The sequence below is a fragment of the Callorhinchus milii genome, unplaced genomic scaffold, assembly GCF_018977255.1.
Source record: "Callorhinchus milii isolate IMCB2004 unplaced genomic scaffold, IMCB_Cmil_1.0 Scaffold7, whole genome shotgun sequence".
NCBI lineage: Eukaryota > Metazoa > Chordata > Chondrichthyes > Chimaeriformes > Callorhinchidae > Callorhinchus > Callorhinchus milii.
Window position 1 is genome coordinate 9,113,801 of NW_024704748.1, and position 21,696 is coordinate 9,135,496.

At 44.1% G+C, this 21,696-nt stretch overlaps 1 protein-coding gene across 1 annotated transcript; it reads left to right on the plus strand.

Annotated features, from left to right (window-relative positions):
• The first annotated feature begins 719 nt into the window (after positions 1 to 719).
• On the plus strand, positions 720 to 20,704 carry LOC103182217 (inorganic pyrophosphatase-like). Its single transcript, NM_001292595.1, is given in 11 exon segments — positions 720 to 804; positions 1,879 to 1,943; positions 11,227 to 11,280; positions 11,821 to 11,940; positions 13,101 to 13,187; positions 15,256 to 15,382; positions 16,441 to 16,568; positions 17,131 to 17,216; positions 18,590 to 18,659; positions 19,294 to 19,333; positions 20,401 to 20,704. Coding segments are annotated over 11 exon segments (873 nt in total). The 5' UTR covers positions 720 to 740; the 3' UTR covers positions 20,433 to 20,704.
• The last annotated feature ends 992 nt before the right edge of the window (positions 20,705 to 21,696 follow it).

Genomic DNA, 21,696 nt, shown 5'->3' on the forward strand with positions numbered 1-21,696 from the left:
GTGGTTTGCTGAACGCAACCGAAATGTGTCCGTGCTGTCGGGGCTGTTGTGGGAAGGAATGAGCTCCCGGCCGTCAGTTTGTCCCACAAGTTGTCCCGCAAGTTCTTGTCCCGCCTCGCTTGCTGGATCCGGATTTATTCAGCATCCTGGTGAGTATCAGCGCGGGGCAAGGTCCAGCCGATCTCCTGATCGTCACGCGGAGTAAGCAGGTATCGCACATTATAATCTCTCGCGCCCTCCAGGCCCGAGATGACAATAAACTGCTCGGTCATCCTCGCGTTCACCAGCCTCCCTCGTATCGCCGCGTCACCCTGAGGTCCTTTGCCGCGTCGCACCCGATCAATACTTTAATATTTGTGTGCGAGGATGGGTACGGTCTCCGGTGGCATTGTGTCACAGTCACATTTTATGCTTTGGAGGATGATGTGTGGATACCCAATAGATGGGGAGGAGGAGGGTTTGTTAATATGGCAGATTCCTGTACGGTGTGTTACTTTGGGCGGCTTTTGGGGGCTATTTTAGGCTATGTCGGGCGGCTTTTGGGCTATTTGGGGCGGGGCTTGTTCGGGCTATTTTGCGGTCGTCCGCGGGCTATTTCGTGCTATTTCGGCGTTCGTTCGGGCGGCTTTGGGCTACGAACGCCTTCCGATTTCCGGCCGCCGCGGCCCCGGTCCCGCCCTCCTGCCCCGAGAGCCGCGCGCGCACCGCCGGTCCCCGCCACACAGCGCCCGGCAACCGACATGGCCGCGTATCGCAGTGAGGAGCGCGGCTGCCGCAACTCCCTGAGTTACCGCATGTTCCTGAGTGAGTGAGTGAGGGAGGGAGGGAGAGGGGGAGAGGGGGGGACCCCCCGGGCTCCGGCTGCCGGTGCCCGACCCCGGGGGCGGCCACGTGTGCAGCAGCTGCCACCCACCCACCCACCGCCCGGCACCGGCACCGGCAGCGCCGCCCGCACTCCGGCAACTCGGTCACTCGCTCAGTCTCGTGTCGGCAATGATCATCGTTGCATTGTGTGCGCAGCGCCTCTCGTCGGGTCTCGTTGCGACGCCTCTCCGCCCATCGACCGCAAACGGTTCCGCTTCTCGTTGTTGTTGTTGTTGTTGTTGCCGCCGCCGCCGCCGTTGTTGTTGTTGTTGTTGTGGAGACGCTTTTCCGCTCCGTTTCTTGGCAGATGGTCCTTTCGCGGAGGTCAGTGCGGATGGACCTGGTTTGCTGTGTGTGTTATTTAGCCCAGACAGCACCGTGCCTCACCCCCCCCCCCCTGTCTGTCTGTCTGTCTGACTGACTGTCTGTCTGACTGACTCTGTCTGACTGACTGACTCTGTCTGTCTGACTGACTGACTCTCTCTCTGTCTGACTGTCTGTCTGACTGACTGACTCTCTGTCTGACTGACTGACTCTCTGTCTGACTGACTGACTCTCTGTCTGTCTGACTGACTCTCTGTCTGTCTGTCTGATTGACTGACTCTCTGTCTGTCTGACTGTCTGACTGACTCTCTGTCTATCTGTCTGACTGACTGTCTGTCTGACTGACTGACTCTCTGTCTGTCTGACTGACTGTCTGACTGACTCTCTGTCTGACTGACTGACGCTCTGTCTGTCTGACTGACTCTCTGTCTGTCTGACTGACTGACTGACTCTCTCTGTCTGACTGACTCTCTCTGTCTGACTGACTCTCTCTGTCTGACTGACTCTCTGTCTGTCTGACTGTCTGTCTGTCTGACTGACTCTGTCTTTCTGACTGTCTGCACAGGAGTGAATGTGTTGGAGGGGCTGAATGGTGCTGCTGTCAATGGGGCTATTGATTAACCTGCAGTGAGTGAGAGTGGGGGTTGTGTGTGTAAAACATCCCAATTTACAACTGCTTTCCTTTTCCAGAAAACTCAGAGGGCGTTTATATCTCTCCATTCCACGACATACCATTGTACGCGGATCCAAGTCAGGTAATTTCATTTCAATGTCTCCCTCTTCCCTTCTCCCTCTCCCTCTTCCTCCCTGAGAGGATTCAAAGGTTTTTTCCCCCCCTCTTGCGTAAACAGAACGTATCTCTGATGTACTTTGTACCATAGCACTAATTCTTGCATTTGATATTGCCTTATTACATCGTCGCCCTGTCTCCAAGGATGTACTGTAAAGTGGAGTGACTGTGTTTCGTGGGCGAAACACGGCAGCCAGTTTGCACATAGCAATGTCCCACAACAGTCATGGAGTGAAAAATCTTGTGACGCCCTCCACCCCTTCGAAATATGTTGCCGACGTGATAAGGTGATACAACACATCCAAGGACGATTATTTTAATCAGATGTAGGATGGCTGGAAGTGAAATCAAGAAACATTTCTTCACGCAGAAAGCTATGAATGTATAGAACGCACAGTCCCAGGAGGCTGTAGAGGCAGAATCCATTGAGATATTTAAAAGGGAGATAGATATTTGGGATGTACAACACACCTGTTATGTACCATGTGTGTGTGTGCTATACTCTGTGTGCGTCGCCCGGGGCGGCCGCGAGTCGCCCCGGGTGCCCGCGCGTCGCCCCGGGTGTACATGGAGTCCAGTAGCGTAGTGGTTAGCGCGCTCGCCTTGCAAGGAGAGGATCCAGGTTCGATTCCCCGCCTGGGCGAACCCTTGGGCTAGTAGTTTCCTTACTCCACGCGCCTCTGTTTACCTAGCAGTAAGTTGTAACTTTGTTGTTAGTCGATTGATGGTTCGGTTTCTGGTGGTTACATTTTGTTCACTCAATCCACGACTGTTTGTGGGACACTGCTGCACAGAATTGGTTTCTGAGTTTCATCCACAAAATACAGTCAGTCCACTTTACAATATATTCTATGAAGCACTTTGAGACGTCTCAACAACATGATAAGGTGTATCAAATACGTGTATTATTGTTATTATTAGTAGTAGTGGAGTCCTGTAGCTCAGTGGTTAGAGCACTCGCCTTGCAAGCGAGAGACCCGAGTTCAATTCCAGGCAGAGGGCGAAACCTTGGGCAAGTTTTCTTACTCCACACAGAGCCTAATAATAATCCCTCCAAAAAAACCAATAATAAATTGGTCATTTTCAATCCACGACTGTTTGTGGGACATTGCTGTGCGCAATTGGCTGTCGCGTTCGCCCACAAATATACAGTCAATTCACTTTACAGTATATTCTGTGAAGCGCTTTGGGACGTCTAGAGGACGTGAAAAGCACTATGTCAAATGCAAGGATTATTATTAGTCGTAGTAGTAATAGTATGTAAGAGTGTAGAGGGGTGTGGGGAAAAGGCTGAGAAATGGGATTAAGAGATCTACTGAGATGCTCTGAATTGTTACGGTCTGGAACGCACTGCCTGAGAGGGTGGTGGAAACCGATTGAATAACAAAGTTCAAAAGGGAATTGGATAGGTACTTGAAAAAGAAAAATTTGCAAAGATATGGGGAAAGAGCAGGGGAGTAGGACTGATTGGGTAGCTCTTCTAAAGAGCTGGCACAGGTATGATACACTGAATGACCTCCTTCTGTGCTGTAATATTCTATGATTCTATGAGATCCAATAAACTGGTGGAACAGCCTCAAATCAAAGGTGTTTTATTCAGGAAGTGTTTCTAACCGGACACCAATAACAGAGCAGTGAATGGGTCAGCTCTCAGAACAACAATTTTCCTATTCCCTTTCCCCGAGTATTTCCCACATTTATTTTTATTTACAATCAGTGTTTAGCCTGGAAAATAAGACTGCAGGCAGGAGGTGCTTTGATAGAACAGGGCAACTTGTTTCAATTAGAAGTGTATTTGGAGTGTTTCTGACACGAGCTCCACCCAATAATAATGTGGTCACTAAATCTATGACTGTTTGTGGGACATTGCTGTGCCCAATTGGCTGCTGTGCTTCACCCAACAAATAAACAGTCAGTATATTTTGTGAAGCCCTTTGAGACATTATTATTATTAAATTTCTTAGTCCCGTTCCTACTGGGGTTGTCAGCTATCTAGCTTTCTCCTTTTGATATTATCACTGCACTTTCCTCCGTGTGGTGCAAGTCATCTAAGCCCTTTGCCAAGGCTTGCATTGATCTGTATTGATCTTCATTTGCCAGTCATCAGCCCATGTTCCTGCCCCATCAGACTATCTTGGTCCAGACGTGAAAAGCGCTATATCAAATGCAAGGATTATTATTATTATTGGTCGGACTTTTGCTGCCTCCTCTGATTCCACAGTCCCCCTCTCCCCACCGCCCGCAGCTTGGTGTCTCATCTACTCTTTATGGTGCATTTATATGGCAGATCGTTTTTCTTAGGTTCTTTTCCCCCGCTCCCCTCTCTTAAATCGTGTCCAGACTTCCAGCCATCATGTACCATATTATGCAATAAAACACTATCGCGAGATGATATTCTACGTGAAAGGCGCAATATAACTGCAAGCTGCTGTTGTTGTGGGTTAGTGCGGATATCCAGAATGAGAAGTATTAATTTGCAGTAATGATGGTAATCAGGGAAAGAGAGGGAGAGAGAGTGCACATTCCATTCTAACAGTCTATCTTTGAAATTTCCATATGTCGGTGGGATGCATGGAATTCTCAAGTTTGGTTCGGAGACTCTTCAGCACGGTGATGGGACACTGCTGTGCGCAGTTGGCTACACTTGTCCGACACTTGGCTGACCAAAACGTTTTTTAGAAAAACAAATCATAGGGACTGGTTTTAAGGCACAGCCCTGTTGGTGAGGCTTCATGTCCTCTGAATATAGTGTCGTGATCCACACCACAATTGTCCCCAGATGGTGTGGGTTGGTGGCATCCCACCCATTAGAGACGGCTACTGTTGGTTTGAACTGGGGATGAAAAGGTTTGCGATGTAATAACAGGGTGTCAGGAATACACCCCCAACTGTTGGGAGCTTCAAAGCTGCCACACAGCTATTTCAAGAGAGTTTTCACAGCAAAAGTTTGATAATTTAAGGGCCTGGGAAAGAATCTGGGTTCTAATTACCTCCAATTGAGAGTATTAGAGAGTCCAGTGGGAAGAGCTCTTGGTTGAAGGAAATTTGGCTGTAAGTCCTAAGACTACCAAACAAAACTTGTTCTAGTCAGGGAGATATTATAAAGACACGTTTCAGCATTGTGGAGCATAATCTTTTGAGGTAGATACGTGTGGTTAAGCATTCAGGGACACACCCAAGTATTTAGGCTATGAAATCTATACTCAGCGTTTCATCTCCAGCTCTTTTTTTCCCAGCTCCTCAAATTGGTTCTCCTCAGTCTTTCCTTCCTTCCATTCTACACTCTGTAGGCTTTAAACCCCAACCTAACCTCTACTTCTTGGAGTCCTGTAGCGTAGTGGTTAGGACACTTGCCTCGCAAGCGAGAGGAGCTGGGTTCGATTCCAGGGAAGGGTGAAACTTTAGACAAGTTTCTTTACTTCACACGCCTCTGGTTACCTAGCAGTAAGTAGGAACCTGGTTGTTAGTCAATTGGTGGATCGCTTTCCGGGGGTAATAATCCCTCCCCTACCACACAAAAAAGTTCCCTTAATCGACAACTGTTTATGGGACATCACTGTGCACAATTGGCTGCAGTGTTTCGCCTACAAAATAGTCAATTCCCTTTACAGTATATTCTGTGAAGCGCTTTGAGATGTCTCAATGACGTGATACGGCGCAACAATTAATTGCAACAATTATTATTATGATTATTTCTCCAGTGGTGCTTTGATTAGAAACCTGCCCATTTCCCATTGTGTAATAGGCCTAAACACAATTCTATTCCAGAAATCGTAACTTTCGTGCTGAACCTTATTGTTCCTGTCTATTTGTCTTCTTGACCTCTGGTTCCACTATTAAAAAATGTTCCCATTTCCTCTCCTGGGTTTTAAGCAATTCAATTGTTTTGTTTCTGCCCCTCCTCTTTCTTTCACACAAGTTTAGCCAGGGTCCCCAAGCCTCGAATAAAATGAGTGTGGCGTTATTTTATCTCCAGAGGTCATCTTGGGAGTGGGCGTGGACTTTGAAAGACCAAACAAGTGGAAATTCCCTATGTATTTTTGATGAAGTAACGGAAAGGGTGGATGAAGGTAGTGCAGTTGATATTGTTTATATGGATTTTCAAAGGGCGTTTGATAATGTGGCACATGAGACAATAGAAGTATTAAAGGGACAGTGGCAGCGTGGATACAGAACTGCCTGGGAGACAAAAGCAGAGATGGTGGTGAACAGTTGTTTTTCTGACTGGAGGTAAGTGTGCAATGGTGTCCTCAGGGATCAGTATTGGGACTACTTCTGTTTTAATCTATATAATTGACCTGAATTTTGGTATAGGGAGTACAATTTCCAAGTTTGCAGATGATACTAAGCTAGGAAAAGTAGTAAACAGTGAGGAGGATAGTAGCAGACTGCAAATGGACATAGACAGACCGGTGAAATGGGCAGACACATAGCAGATGAAGTTTAATGCCTTGGGACGTCCTTCCAATGTGAAAGGCGCTATACAAATGTAATGTTGTTGTTGTTGTAATGTAGATAAATGCGAGGTGATGCATTTTGGGAGAAAGAATGAGGAGAGGCAACATAAGCTAGATGGTACAATCTTAAAGGTAATGAAGGAACGGAGAGACCTGGGGGTTCATATAAGTAAATCTTTGAAGGTGGCAGGACAGGTAGATAAAGCTCTTGAAAAAGCATACGAGATACTAGGTTTTATAAATCGGGGCATAGAATACGAAAGTCAGGAAGTTATGATGAACCTTTATAAAGCACTGGGCACCACACTGTAGGAAGGATGTCAAGGCATTGGAGAGGGTGCAAAGGACCTTTACCAGGATGGTACCAGGAATGAGGGGTTTCAGTTATCAGGAGAGGCTAGAGAAGGTGGGATTATTCTCCTTGGAGCAGAGAAGGTTAAGAGGAGATTTAATAGAAGTTTTCAAAATTATGAAGGGTTTCGATAGAGTGAACAAGGAGAAAATAATTCCACTGGAGGATGGATCAGTAACCCGAGGACACAGATTTAAAATAGTTGTTAAAAGAAACAAATGGGAGGTGAGGAGAATTTTTTTCACACAGCGAGTTGTTCGGATCTGAAATGCATTGCCTGAAAGGGTTAGTGGAAGCCGATTTGATAACAACTTTTAAGAGAGAAGTAGATAATTATTTGGGGAGGACAAGTTGAGGGCTATGGGGAGAGAGCGGGGGAGTGGGATTGAATTGAATAGTTTTTTTCAAAGAGCCGGCGTGGACATGATGGGCCGAATGGCTTCTTTTTGTGTCGTATAATTCTGTGATTTTTTGATCTGTGGAATTCTCAAACTGTTTTTGGAGACTCTAAAGCATGGCCATGGGTTTTCATGTGTCAAGATACCTGGCTGACCAAAAATTCCCCTTTTTTCAATAGGAACAAATTGCCCTCTTGTATCAAAGCCCACCCTGTCCCGTCTGTCGTCTTATTTTCTGACCAAACATTGATTATAAATAAAAATAAACATGAGGAATACTGTTATTGGTGTCCTGGTCAGAAATGCTTCCTGAATAAAACACCTTCTGTTCAAAAGAAATGAGGTGATAAATACGAGAGGGGGAGGAAGCCACACTGCCTGGTGAGCCCACTCCACCATCAGCCCTAATAGCAACTCTAGTTCCATTTCACTGCCTTTAATTTGTGTCCTTTAATTTAATTAATCGCTCTCTTGTTGCCTTTTAATATCAACAACAACTTGCATTTATATCCTGCCCTTCATGTGGACCAGCATCTCGCTTAACAGCGAGTACCAAACAGTAGTGGTGCCTGACTGAGCCGGGAGGAGGTGACCGTAAGTCCGGTCGAAGAGGAAGGTCTTCAGGCATGATCTAAGAGAGGGGAAGGACGGAGCAAGGCAGAGAGATTGGGGGAGAGAGTTCCAAAGCTTTGGGGCGAAGTGGCTGAAAGCACGGCTGCCAATGGTGGAAGGGACAAGCATGTGGCAGGAGATGCTACCCTGTATGAACAGTGCTATATTAATGCAAGTTGTTACAACCATAACTCTGATTGTCTATATGTATAAGGCTGAAATGACGAGGCAGAGATTACTGCTCACTGATGCTCTGCTTTCTGTCGAGCCTCGTCCATGAGATGTTCATTGACTTGTCATACATTAATGTAGGACTGAATAGTACGGAGCCTGCTCTCACTTCACTGTTGATTGGAGCTGTGGTTTTCTTGTGGGCCGGGATTCCACAAATAAACTTGTGGAAACCACACGAGTTGGATCGTGGACAAAGAAACTTAGAAAGTTTAGAGCACAGAAGCAGGTCAATCACCCCATTGTGTCTGTGCTGGTGCTCACTCCCTCACTGGAGCTCTCCACTCAAATCCCATTCTCCACTCCAGTCTCTCTGCTCTTTCCTCAGATATCAAATGCAAGGATTATTATTAATATTATACCCTTTAATAGTATTCTGCCGGAAGTGTTTGGATGTGGACAGTTCCTGCAGAGGCCATGTAGGATGTGGGGGGAGGGGGATGTCATTAACTTCCTGAATGTTTGGCAACCACAATCTTTGGAATTGCCCTTCAGATGAGTTAATTGATGTCAAGGTACTCAGGTTGAGTGTCAGAGACCAAATGGAACCTCTCAACAACTTGTTTTTGTTGTTGTCACTGCTCGTAACTCGAGTGGATGTAGCAATGGTTATAGATTTGCCAAACGTTACAGCACAGAAAGGGGCTGTGCTGTTGCTTCTCTCCACGCGAGCTACCCAAACTGGGTAGCTTGTTAGCCTCGCAGACCCAGGATTGATTCCCGGCCAGGCCGAAACCTCAGGCAAGTTTCCTTACTCCACACTCCTCTGTTTATCTAGAAGTAATCAGGAACCACTTGTTAGTCGATTAGCGGATTGTTTTCCGGGGGTAATAATCCCTCTAAAAAGTCCCCACCCACCCCCACAGGAAAAACAATGTGGTCACTCAATCCATGACTGTTTGTGGGACACCCCCTCGTGCAGTTGGCTGCCACGTTTCACCCACAAATACACAGTCAATCCATTTTACAATATATTCTGTGAAGAGCTTTGAGACGTCTCAACAACATGATAAGGTGCTGCATCAGATGCAAAGATTAGTATTGTTATTAAGCAGACATTGATCAGGTTGCCTCTTAATATTTTGACCTACAGTGGAAAATCCCTATATTCTTGTTGCAAGTGTAGTCGCAAGTTTAGATGAAGCAATAATGTTTCCAAACATCCTATGCTTTCTGTTTGCATTGTCTCAGGTCAGCACTGCATGGCGCAATCAGCCTCGCCACACAAAGGTTGAGACATCACTCAGTTGCTGCAAATGCTTTCAATAGCGTTTACCTAATCAGCGGAGGATATTTTTGTCCTTCGAAGTGCTGTAATCTTAATCTGTGCAGTGGGGGAGCTAGGGTGCTGTCCTGAGCTAAATTGGATTGCTGCTTCAGATCGTATAGGCTTTGATGAGCTTGGCTACTAAAATCGTGGAATCCTGTAGCATAGTAGTTAATGCACTCGACTCGCAAGCGAGAGGACCTGGGTTTGATTTCCGGGTGGGGCAAAACCTTAGGCAAGTTTCCTTAACCCACATGCCTAGTTTATCTAGCAGTAAGTAGGACCTTGGTTATTAGTTGATTGCCTTTAAGACGTCTCAACGATGTGATAAGGCACTATATCAAATGCAAGGATTATCATAAGAAAAGGTTATGTCTGTCTTTGTGAGGATTGTGCTTAGCTTTCTGCAGCTTGAGCTGAGCACTTCCTGTGTGGCCACCCACTCATGTAATTGGCTATGCAAAAGCTTTGAGCTGTAACTGATCACTTGCCGGTGCCGAAAGCTGTGGTTTATTGCAGGTCTTTACTGGAAATTCCGTAAAGCACCTTGAGACTTCCTCAAAGTGAAAGGCACAATATCAAATGCCAGTATCACAGTAAAATTCACTTAAGGTGTATCAGTGGGGCTATAACATTTAATATGACTCGCATTGAGTCAAAGTTGTAGGCAAACTGTAGAAGTCGTATAAAATCCGATTTAATCAATAATCAACACTGCGCATGTGTAATTTAATTCAGCCGCTAAGTGCACATGCAGCGACGGGTCAAGACTGTTTCTCCAATTCATTGTGTTTTGACCCGTCACCGCAGGCACCCATACCAGGTGCAAGCCTTGGAATCGCATTGAATTGCGGGAAATGAAGTTCTTTTGCGCATGTGTCGTCAGGAGCGGCGTTACGAGTTAGGAGGTGATTAATATGAGTAGTGTAAAGAAATGTAAGTGAAACTGAATGGGACTCGGGTGGAGCAATTATATTATTTATAAACATGGTGCGAGTTTTACTGTGTTATTTTTAAAAACTGCATGGCAACATTGTTTAAATCTGATTGTGGAGGGGAACAATAATGTAGCGGAAATTGTTTTTAACTATCGTTTTACTGATGCCCTTTCCTTCAGGTAGAAGGTTTTTTTTCATCTTTGTGGATTTGACTCAAATCCTCCCCGTATTACATTTGACTGTTTGCAGCAACCTGGTTCAGATCAGCACAGCTCAGCCGGTAGCACTCTCTCCCTGTGGGTCAGAAGGTTGGGGTTCAACACCCACGTGGGGGGGATTTAAACTTATAGTCCAGGCTGACACTCCATTACAGTGCTAGGGGTCTGTTCTTTGGATGAGATGTTAAACTGAGGTTCCGTCTGCCTGTTCAGGTGGATGTTAAATACGAAAAGAGAAGGGAGTTTTTCTCTCTCTCTCTCTTTCCCCCCCAGTGTCCTGGCCAGCATCTCAGGGTGGGGCAGTTGCCGGTTCAAAGGCCACATCATGACTTGAACCATGCTTTCAGCCTATCTGCCCCCTCGCTCATCCCTCCTTCAAGGCCCATCTCAAGACCCACCTCTTTGACCGCGCCTTTGGTCCCCCTTCCCTCCTGCCCTTCACCCCTCCTGATCCCAACTCCCAGCTCAGGTGCACATCCTTGACTGTCCACAACCTTGGAACGTCCTCCCGATGTGAAAGGCGCTATATAAATGTAAATTGAGCTAAGCTCCATCCTGGAGTTCTTCTGATACTCTTCCTCCCTCACCTCATTCAAGGTCTGCCATTAAATATACCTCTCTGACCATGCTTTCGGTCACCTTTCGCCCATTCTTTACCCCCCCTGCTCAGGTATCCATCGAGCACTGTTGGATGTCCTCCAGATGTGAAAGACTCTGTACGAACGTGAATTCTATTACATTTAAACTTGTTTTCGTTCATTCTCATTCTCTTCAGAATGTGTTCAACATGGTGGTGGAGGTTCCTCGCTGGACCAACGGGAAGATGGAGGTAATTTGTTTTCTTTCCACTCAACTTTCTAGCCTCAAAACTGGAGGCGCATTGAAGTGCATGGACAGTGTAGATTCTGTGTCACAGGTAAAGATTATTTTATAATCCAGCGAGTTTCTTAGGGAAAACAGGTGCTTTCCTCTCTGGTGAGGGATGGTATTAGAGATGGGGGTGTTAGGGGCGCGGGTAGAGAGGCTGAACTGTGGTGTTAGAGATGGGGTCTGGTATTATGAGAGTCTTCTCACTGGGAAGCTGTCACTTAACTCTTGGGCAGCTGGTTTGATAGTGGCAGCATTGGAGGCTTGGGGGAGGATGCTAAGTCTTCTACTCAGTTGATGCACATCCCAAAGCAGTGTTAGGCAGGAACATTCAACTCCACTTACCCACCCGGCTTTTGTTCCATATCCCTTGATATCCTGACCTAACAAATGTCTGTCTGGGATCTTTTGGGCAGGGAGTGAGTGGAGGAGGACTTGTTGGATGCTCCTCAATAGGAAGGCTTTCACAGGAATAATCCTGTGTCGTTTTCTGTATTTACAGATTGCAACCAAGGAGCCGCTGAACCCTATCAAACAAGATGTGAAGAAAGGAAACTTGCGTTTCGTGGCGAATATTTTTCCTCACAAGGGATACATTTGGAACTACGGGGCTCTTCCACAGGTAGGAATGGAAACAGGGCTTATCGTGAAGCTAAGTGAACTTAGACTGGGAACATAGGAACAGGAGGAGGCCATTCAGCCCCTTGAGTCTGTTCCGCCATTGGCTGATCTGTACCTCAACTCCATTTATCCACCTTTGTTCCATATTCCTTCCATACGCTTACCTAACAAAAATCTATCGACTGAAACCATTAATTTATTCTGGCTGGTTAGTCAGCAATCAGAATCCATCAACAAATCACATTTATTCCAGCAACAACAACAAATTACATTTGTATTTGTATAACTTTCACATTGGGAGGATATCTCAGAGTACTTCACACAACTGACCAGGGAGGTGGATGAAAGGAGCTGAGGAGTGTGTGTGTATGTTGTGGGGGTGGGATGTTGGTAATCGCCGAGGGGGCAGGGAGGAATTAAAGCTTAGTTGAAAAGATGTATCTTAAGGCAGGCTTTAAAAGTGGGCATTGAGAGAGCAACCAGGTGGAGTGAGTGGGTGGGAACAGGCTAAAAACTTAACCACGCATAGTAGGGCGAATTGTGTGGGAAGTGAACTGAGCCACTGTTAACTGTGAAGGGTTGTAGGAGAATTAAGGTGGTGGTAAGTTATTGTTAAGGCGGTGACTCTGACAACAGCCCTAGCACAGTGGAGTCCTGTAGCTCAGTGGTTAGAGCACTCGCTTTGCAAGCGAGAGACCTGAGTTCGATTCCCGGCAGGGTGAAACCTTGGGCAAGTTTCCTTACTCCAGACGCCTGATAATAATCCCTCAAGAAAGAAAAACAATAATAAATTGGTCATTTCAATCCACTACTGTTTGTGGGACACTGCTGTGCGCAATTGGCTGCCGGGTTTCGCCCACAAATATACAGTTAATTCATTTTACGTCTATTCTGTGAAGCGCTTTGAGACGCCTAGAAGAGGTGAAAAGCTCTGTATCAAATGCAAGGATTATTATTATTACATTGTATTAAGTGATAGTGTGAAGGCCTGGATTGTGGGGAGCGACTGATGGGTTTGCAAGAATTAAATGGAAGTTTTGTGTGAATGGATGCGAAGGCATTGCAGTGGGTCCCAGTCAAAGAGAAGCATTAATGGCCCAAAGTAGAATTCTAGGGAATTCCAGTGTCTGAAGATAATTCCTGATGTTTTATTTCCAACAGACTTGGGAAGACCCAAAACACAAAGACGAATCCACCAACTGCAATGGAGACGATGATCCCATTGACGTCTGTGAAATTGGAACCAAGGTGCAGTGGAAATGATGTACTCCCACTCAACTCGCTTTCTCTTCAATATTCGCTTCTTTCCAACAGCTCTCTGGAGTTGTATATCCTTGTTATAGTTTAATCAGTCCTCGATTGTTGGATCAGGGGCAGCGGACATGAAACGGACACTGTTCATATCAGTGTTCCATGCCAATCCAGTAGTCGAGGATAGATGGTCCCCATTTCCCATACAACCTTCTGACGCAGTCGTTCCGTTCACTCAGCTAACAGCTCTTTCGTGTGCCCTGCTCGGTCCACCCCACTGTCTGGGGGCAAGCTTTCAGCCATCCTTTTCCCACTCCCGCCCCTTTGCCCCCCACCCCCCCCACTTGTTGGGCCACTGGTGATGTTGGGGATTGTTCCTAGACAACTCTTTGCTGGCCAATATATCTTTCCTGAGATGCATTGCCCAAACCTGAACGCATTATTCCAGATGGGCATGAACAGAAAATCCCCTGCTAGTTACCTGCCTACATCACACGCCTAAGATCGAGAACTTAGCCCCAATGAGATGGTTCTCTCCTGCCTTGGTGTCATGTTGAATCCACAGGGGGAGGAGAAGAGAGAGCACAGTAAATCCCAAATTTAAACCGAGCCCAGTTTAAGGGAAATCAAAGTGAATTTACAAGAAAGAGTTGTCATTTTGTTTCTGTTCTGTGTCTGTGTGCGGAAGAGAAACTTGTATTTATGCAAATCGGTTTTGGGGAAGAGCATCGTCATAGGGAATTATGCCAACTGCTGAGCTAGATAATAATCCTTGAATTTTGATACAGCATTGTATCACGTTGTGGCGACTTCTGAAAACACTTCACAGGATTTTACTGTGAAATGCGGTGACTGTATTTGTGGGCGAAACACGGCAGCCAATTTGCACACAGCAACGTTCCTACAAACGCCCATTGTGCTATTCTCGTGTGGTCCCTATTTGCTCGAACCTGAATCTCTTCCGAACCTGAATCTCTCCCAAGTGAGGGGGTTTGGGTTGTATCGCCCAGCTTGATGTCTCTCAATTTAATTAGTTGTTGAGTGGGCTGCTGTCTCTGTCACTTTCACATCCAGAAACCTGCAGGGACTTGGCAAGAGATTGTGAAAGGATTTTTTTTGAAAAAAAGTAAGTTTAGAATTATCAAGCAAATAGTTTTATTCACGTTTTAGTATTATTTCTAGTATTCAACTCTGAATTCTGTTGGCGGACGGGTGGGTGAAATAATAGGAAAAATCTACATTTTTAAATGCTGGTTTAGTTGGTAGCACTCTTGCCTCCGAGTTAGTAGGTTGTGGATTCAAGTCCCACATCGGGATTGGGACCCACATAATTTCTTTTCACACCAATGCATAATAGGTTAAACCAAGGTGGACGATGGTACTACATTGAAACAGAAAAGGGGGTTTCTCTCATCTGGTGTCCTGGCCAACAATCCTCCAGATAAATTGGTCACTCTGGTGTTCAAATCCATTCACTCCCTGGCACCTCCCTACCTCTCCGACCTCCTCACTCCCCAATCCACCACCCGGCGCCTCCACTCAACTGGCACTGGCCTCCTACTCATCCCTCCGCTCCACCATTGGTGGCCGTGCTTTCAGCCACTACGCCCCAAAACTGGAACACTCTCCCTCAATCCCACCGCCTTGCTCCCTCTCTCCCCTCTTTCAAGTCCTGCCTGAAAGCTTTCCTGTTCGACTGCTCATGGCCACCTCCCCCCCCCCCCGGCTCAGAGTCAGGCTCCCTACTGTTAAGCGCTCTGAGACGCCACCCTGCGTGGAGGGCACTATATAAGTGCAAGTTGTTGTTGTCATTCATTTCATGGCTGTTTGTGGGACATTGCTGTGTGCAAATTAGCTGCCATGTTTCGCCGACAAAATACACAGTCACTGCACTTTACAGTATATCTTGTAAAGGACTTTGAAATGTCCTCTTGACGTGAAAGGCGCTGTATCAAATTATAAGGATTTTTCTTAGTTTTCCTGTCTCATTCCCAGACCAGACCTGAATGCATTGGAAGTAAGTTTGGTTTGAAAGCTGAAGCTCTATTTCTTTGTCTCCATATAGGTTTGTTCAACAGGAGAAGTGATCCGGGTAAAAATTCTGGGCACTTTAGCTTTGATTGACGAAGGTGAAACTGACTGGAAACTTATTGCGATCAATGTTGAGGATCCTGAAGCAAACTGTTTCAATGGTACATATTTACAGTGCACAGCACCTGAGACTTCACTGTGATAATGTTCCAGAGTATTATTATTAATAAGAAGAATCCTTGCATTTGATATAGCATATGTCTTGTCATGTATAATATATCATGTTTTGTGGGTGAATATCATTTTGTGGGCAAAACGCAGTAGCCAATTACGCACAGCAGCCATGGATTGAGTGACCACTTTTGTTTTTACTGGCGACCCACGGTATTTTGATGAAGGATCACACTTTTGTTGTCATGTGTTGAATGACCGGCTGTGAATTTCCAGCATTCTGTGATTTATCCTTTATAAATCTCTACACATATGGGAATATTTATCCTCTGATGCTTGGAATATTGTAAACTCTCAGTGATCAAGCATTCAGCGAGCACAGCCCTACTTCTGCACTCTTGAATTGTCTTTCAACTCCTCTTTGCCTTGTTCACTTTCTCCGTTCTTCAAAATAGGTATCTTTTCAACAGTGCTTTTGGTCGATATGTTTGATTTATTCCTGCCTTCTCCCTTATTTCTGCTCATTCTTCCTTTCCTGTTATATTTGTTAGGTGCTTTCTGATGAAACGTTCGATCTACTAGAAGTGTGTTGTGTAAGTTATTGATGTGGTAACAGCTTAAAGCAGTCTCCATTTTGTTGGAATAAAGGAATGGCCAGAATGGAATTAAACAAGTCTGCTTAGCCAAAGTGGAGAGTGTTGCTTTGTCAGAAGTGCCATCCTTCAGATAAGACATTAAACTGAGATCCTGTCTGCCTGTTCAGGTGGATAATAAAGATCCCATTCGAAAAGAGAAGGGAATTTCTCTCTCCCAGTGTTCTAGCCAACAATCCCCAAATAAAATCAGTCACTCAATCCACGAATGTTTGTGGACACTGCTGTGCGCAATTGGCTGACGTGTTTTGCCCACAAAATATAGTCACAATACAGTATATTCTGGGTTCCTACTCGCTAAAGTTTTTATGCTGGAGTATATTTGAATGTGAAGCACTTAGTCTTAAGTCATTTAGGTTAGTTTTAATATCAACCGTTTTTGTTTGTTTAATCAGATATTTGTGATGTAAAGAGACTAAAGCCAGGATACATGGAAGCCACAGTTGACTGGTTCAAAAGGTACAAGGTGCCTGATGGGAAACCGGAAAACCAGTTTGCATTTGACGCCAATTACAAGGATAAGGTGAGTATTTGAAACATAGACATTTACAGCACAGGAGGATGCCATTCGGCTCATTGAGTCTGCATCATTTTAAAGCGAGCTGTTCATTCAATCCCACTCCATGTACCCCTTCAGGCCTTTACCTTTAATGTACCTGTCTACTTCTTGCTTATATCCTTGCATTTTTATGGCGTCTTAAATGTCTCAAATTGCTTCATAGGATTTACTGTAAAGTACAGTAACTATTTTGTAGGTGAACACAAAATATACAGTCAAAATGCTTTAAGACGTCTCAACGACATGATAAGGCACCATATCAAATGCAAGTATTATTAGTAATACAAATTTACATTTATACAGTAACGCCTTTCGCTTCAGGAGAATGTACTGGCTTGGCATCCGAGCTGGAGGGGCAGCACAAAATAATGTCCTATAAACAGCCTCAGTGATGAGTTATCAGGAGCGTTGAGTTCGGCATATGTATTAAATAAATAAATAAATGCGGTCGGGATATTGACAGCCTGATGACTTAAGTTAAGCCACGGTCTATTTATTGTACATGACAAGTTTGATCTGTGTTCAGGAATTTGCCCATGCTGTAATCAAGAGTACTCATGAGTTCTGGAAAAAGCTTATTATGAACAAATCCAAGGAGAGAGACATTGACTGGTAAGTGTGGAAACGATCAGTGGACGGTCATATTCTAACTTGTGCATGTGAGTAGAAAATGCGAGGTATTGACAAAGGCCAGCATGTTACAGAACAGCGTTGACGGAGGGTGAAACAAGGCCATTTCTCCCCCACCCCGCTCCTGAATGTGGTGAGTGCTGCTGAGCGCAAAAGGAGATACAGGTCTTGTTTTCAACAAAGCAAATTGAGAATCTTTAAATGCTAATCTTGAAATGAGAATAGCTGTCTCCCATTCCAACTGAAGCACATTGAATGCACCAGATAACTTTACCACCAACAACAAATTACATTTGCATAGCGCTTTTCATGTTGGGAGGATGTCCCAAGGCATCAGATAGTCAAGGAATTGGACCTGAGCTGGGGGTTAGGATTATGAGGGGTGGAGGACAGGGAGGGTAGGGGTAGGAGGATGAGCGAAGGCAAAGTTTAAGAGGAAGGTCATGAGATGGGCCTTGAAGGAGGCGGAGGGACTGTGGGGTGACGTTCCAAAGAGTAGGGGCAGAAAGGCTGAAGGTCTGACAGCCAACGGCGGGGTGGACAGGTTCGGGGATGTGGAGCAGACTGGAGTCTGCTGAACAGATGGAGAAGACAGGTCTGTATGGAGTTAACAGGTCACAGATGTCAACACCTTGGTTCTGTAATTTGCTGGGGGGCACATGGAGGAGGAATATTTTGTCCTTTAATTGGTGTTTGTTTTGGGAGTAATAACTAACTTTATTTACAAAGACTGGCAAAGTCAACGATCAGCATGATAAGGCAAGTTAAACTGGACAGCAACTTTCAGTTTCAGGCTTGGTCTTTTTAGAGGAACACTTTTTGTGTGGAAAACATTCAATGTTTTTCACTTTTGAGATAAGATGGGATCTGCAGTTTTCATGTGTGTAATGTGTTCCTCATTTCTGGTGCTGTGAATGTTTCATTTTGTACAGGGTGTCCACAAAGTCCTGTTACCCCTGTTACAAAACAGGAGCTGAAACAAGCTTTCAGGGATGCATTTCGCCTCATCACTCCATCTATGTTTAGAAGATGTGGCACAGAACATGGTGACGGATCATTATCTGTCATGAAAATGTTGGCGCTCACTCACACCCATCCTTTGGACGTCTAAATACAATTAAACACTTGTACTGAATACAATTAAGTACTTCTAAATACAATTATCACTTTTTCACGTTTCAGTTGTTGGTCAATGCACTGTAGAAAAAAAATGGGGTAACAGGACTTTGTGGACACCCTGTATGTTAAAAAAAATTATCTCCAGTTTTTTTACTGTGATCCGAAGGCAAGCCCGAGCCAAGTTAACTGATCAACTGATCAATTTAAAGTCTGCTTCAATTTTGTTCTCTCCTCAGTACAAATACTACTGCGACCAAAAGTCCTTTCTACAGCTCTGCAGAAGCTGCAGAAGAAATCGTGAAGAAGGTAAGTGTTCTCTTCACTCTTCTGAACAGTGTAACTAAAGTGTAGCGCCTCCGTGTTTGTGTGCGAATACGGCAGCCAATTTGTGCACCCAGTGTCCCACAAACACCCATGAAGTGAATGACCACTTGTAGCTTGTGTGGATGTGTACCATTTCTGCCAATAGTTAATGATATGTAATAAGATGAAATTGAACGAGCAGGTTGGTATATATGTGCGATATGGTATGATACTGAGTCCTACATATGATCCCTGGTTGCCGCTGAGTTTGCTGATCTCAGTCAGTATGGAGCAGGCTTGCTATGATTTGGCTTCCTGATCTCTATCTCTTGGTAGCAAATGTGTGTGAATAGGGTCACACCCCACCACAATTCGATAGAAAAGACAACAGTCGCTGACATGCGAGTGATTTGGCACTTTGGCAAAGTAGTGGAGAGCTGTGGGTGTCTGAAATCACCGCCTTCGGGAGAGGTAGGTTTAGAAGTGTTGGCATCAGCAGTATTAATTTTCCTGACATTAAAATCCTTGGCAGGTAATAGTTATTCTATCTGTTTAAAGGGTCAACTATGTATGCAGTGCTCAGCACCAAACCATGTAAACATGAGGGACGTTGATATAAAATGTTTTTGTTTTACAGGTGCCGCCGTGCGGAGTGGCTCAATCAATTTCAGCAGATGGTATGTGCTTCCTTTACATTTTATGACTACAGGACAGGTATTCGAGTTGCATGAAATGTTCAGTGAGGTTCAACTTCTGAATTTTCTTGCTAAGTTTAGCTTGGTGGATTTGTAGGTCCTGCCAATGTAGCTAAACAGATTTACGGAGGGAGATGAAAAAAACATCTACACTTAAATCTCATACTGCCAGCTGAGCTGCTCTGTTACTGAACCCTGCATTACTGCTGTGTGACTTATCATGTGCTATGTTCTGTTCATAAAGTGTCAGCCACTGTTCACTGATTGGGAATAAACAGTTTCGGGCGCTCCCATCAGTTAAACCTTAAGTGATTTGAGATTCAAAGCGTTTGCCTCTTCAATGAGATTTTTGTATTGCAATCAAAGGTGATTATAAGTTCCTCTGTAAATAATTATCCTATTACATAGCTCAGAGAGCAACTTCAATTCACCTTTCAAGAAACTGTTTGCAGTCTGTAAAAGTGATAATACAGTTGATTGGAAGGTTTTAAGACTCATCTGTTTTCCTTTTGTGATTGCAATCATATTGAGCTTTCACATTGGGAGGATAACTCAAGGCGCTTAGCATTGCAAAGACTGATTAATTGGGTATTAATGTTTGTTAAACACGGATTGGAGCCTTGACATTTGAAGTCCAACAACATCAGGAAGTTTGACAGGATACAGGATATAAACCTTTACATATGAAATATTAGCATGCCAGTGGTGTCTGCTGTCTTGTTAAGAGTGTCACAAAGCAGACCTTGAGTTAACTCTTGTTTGAAGTACATTTTTTGACTGATGTTGAAAATGTTGTAGCTTCAGTAAAAATAAATCAGTTAATAAAAAAATCAACTAACCCCTGTAAACTAACTGGTCTGTGGTACTTGACATATAAATGCTTTCATAGATATTCTGGATTAAAATAAAACATGACCATTTTAGTTTAGGGAGATTGAAGTCAGCAAAACATTTTCTTCTGTGAATCTTATTTTGTAAAATAGTGAAGTATTTTAGTAAATCTTTGTTGAAGCTAATGATCTGTTAACACAATTTTTTTTGTATTGTAGTGGACAAGTGGTGGTATGACGAAAAGAATTAACCAGCAAGACAGACATCACTGTGCTATCATGTTTTATTCTAAATGATAGTATTTAATTACCAAGCTGAACTGCGTTATAACCTGTAGTAGCTATGAATAGAATAACTCAGGAACTGAAGGAATAACAAGAAGGTACTCCAAAGGGGTGTAGAGTATTGGTCCGCTTTTGAAATTTGTATAGGAGTACAGAAGTGTAATTAGAATAAAATCATCAGTGATCTGTTTGTGTTATGAACATGAAACCCTGCTAAACCTAATAAAAATTGGATGTCACAAAGCATGACTTTTTTCTGTTCTGGGGTATATTTATTGGCAGGGGGAAATAAAAAGCATTTCTGTAAAGTTTAGTAAGTTTGAAGGAGAAAACACATTGGGCTCACTTTTCTCTAAACCTTGGCAAAAATCCTGCACTATGAACTAAGTTTAGCTCTGTTCTCTCCCTTTCTGTTCCTTTCTCAAGACCCACTGGTCTAAAGTAGTGTTACTATTAATTTTGAGGTACACCTCAAACATAACCCTGTTGTAGCTATTGCCCCGTCGTGTCTTCCCTTATTCAGAAAATTGGGCTCTTTTCAAATTCTTGCTATACTTTGTTTCAAGAAGTTGAAGATTGTGTCAATACATTTCAAATTATCCTGAAGATTGTGACCTGATCATTTCAGTAGAATGTTTGACTGGTGATCTTACAATAATCCTTGCCATTGATATCGTGCTTTATCACATTGTTAAACCATGTCAAAGCACTTAGCAGGATTTACTGTAAAGTGACTATTTATAGGCGAACACTGCAGCCTATTCGCACAAAATGTCTGAAACAGCCATTAAATGAATGACCAGTTTTGTGGAGTTATCTCTGTTCTGCAATGGTGCTACTCTACGTTATTCCTTGTTTTAAATTAAATCACATTTCTATTGCCAAAAGTACCTCTGAACCCTAATCTCCTACAATTTCCTGATGAACTGGGGTAATGTGGTTTATACAGGCCCTCGTGTTTCCTGCTATGTTGAGTTTGGGGGTGGGAGGAAGAGGTGAAAGCCAGGCAGTGTCCTTACCTTTTTAAGCCAAAGGCATGGATTCAGATAAATTCAATAAGTATGGAAAATGAACCTTAAAAATTATATTTAGAAGGAAAAGCAAAAACCTAAGTTTACAATGTTGTCTCAGAACTGTAACAGCAGAGAAAGGTCCAATGAAGATTATTGAAAGCTGTCCAACATAATCAGTTAAACATAACTGACCTGTTATTAAACAATTTTAGATATT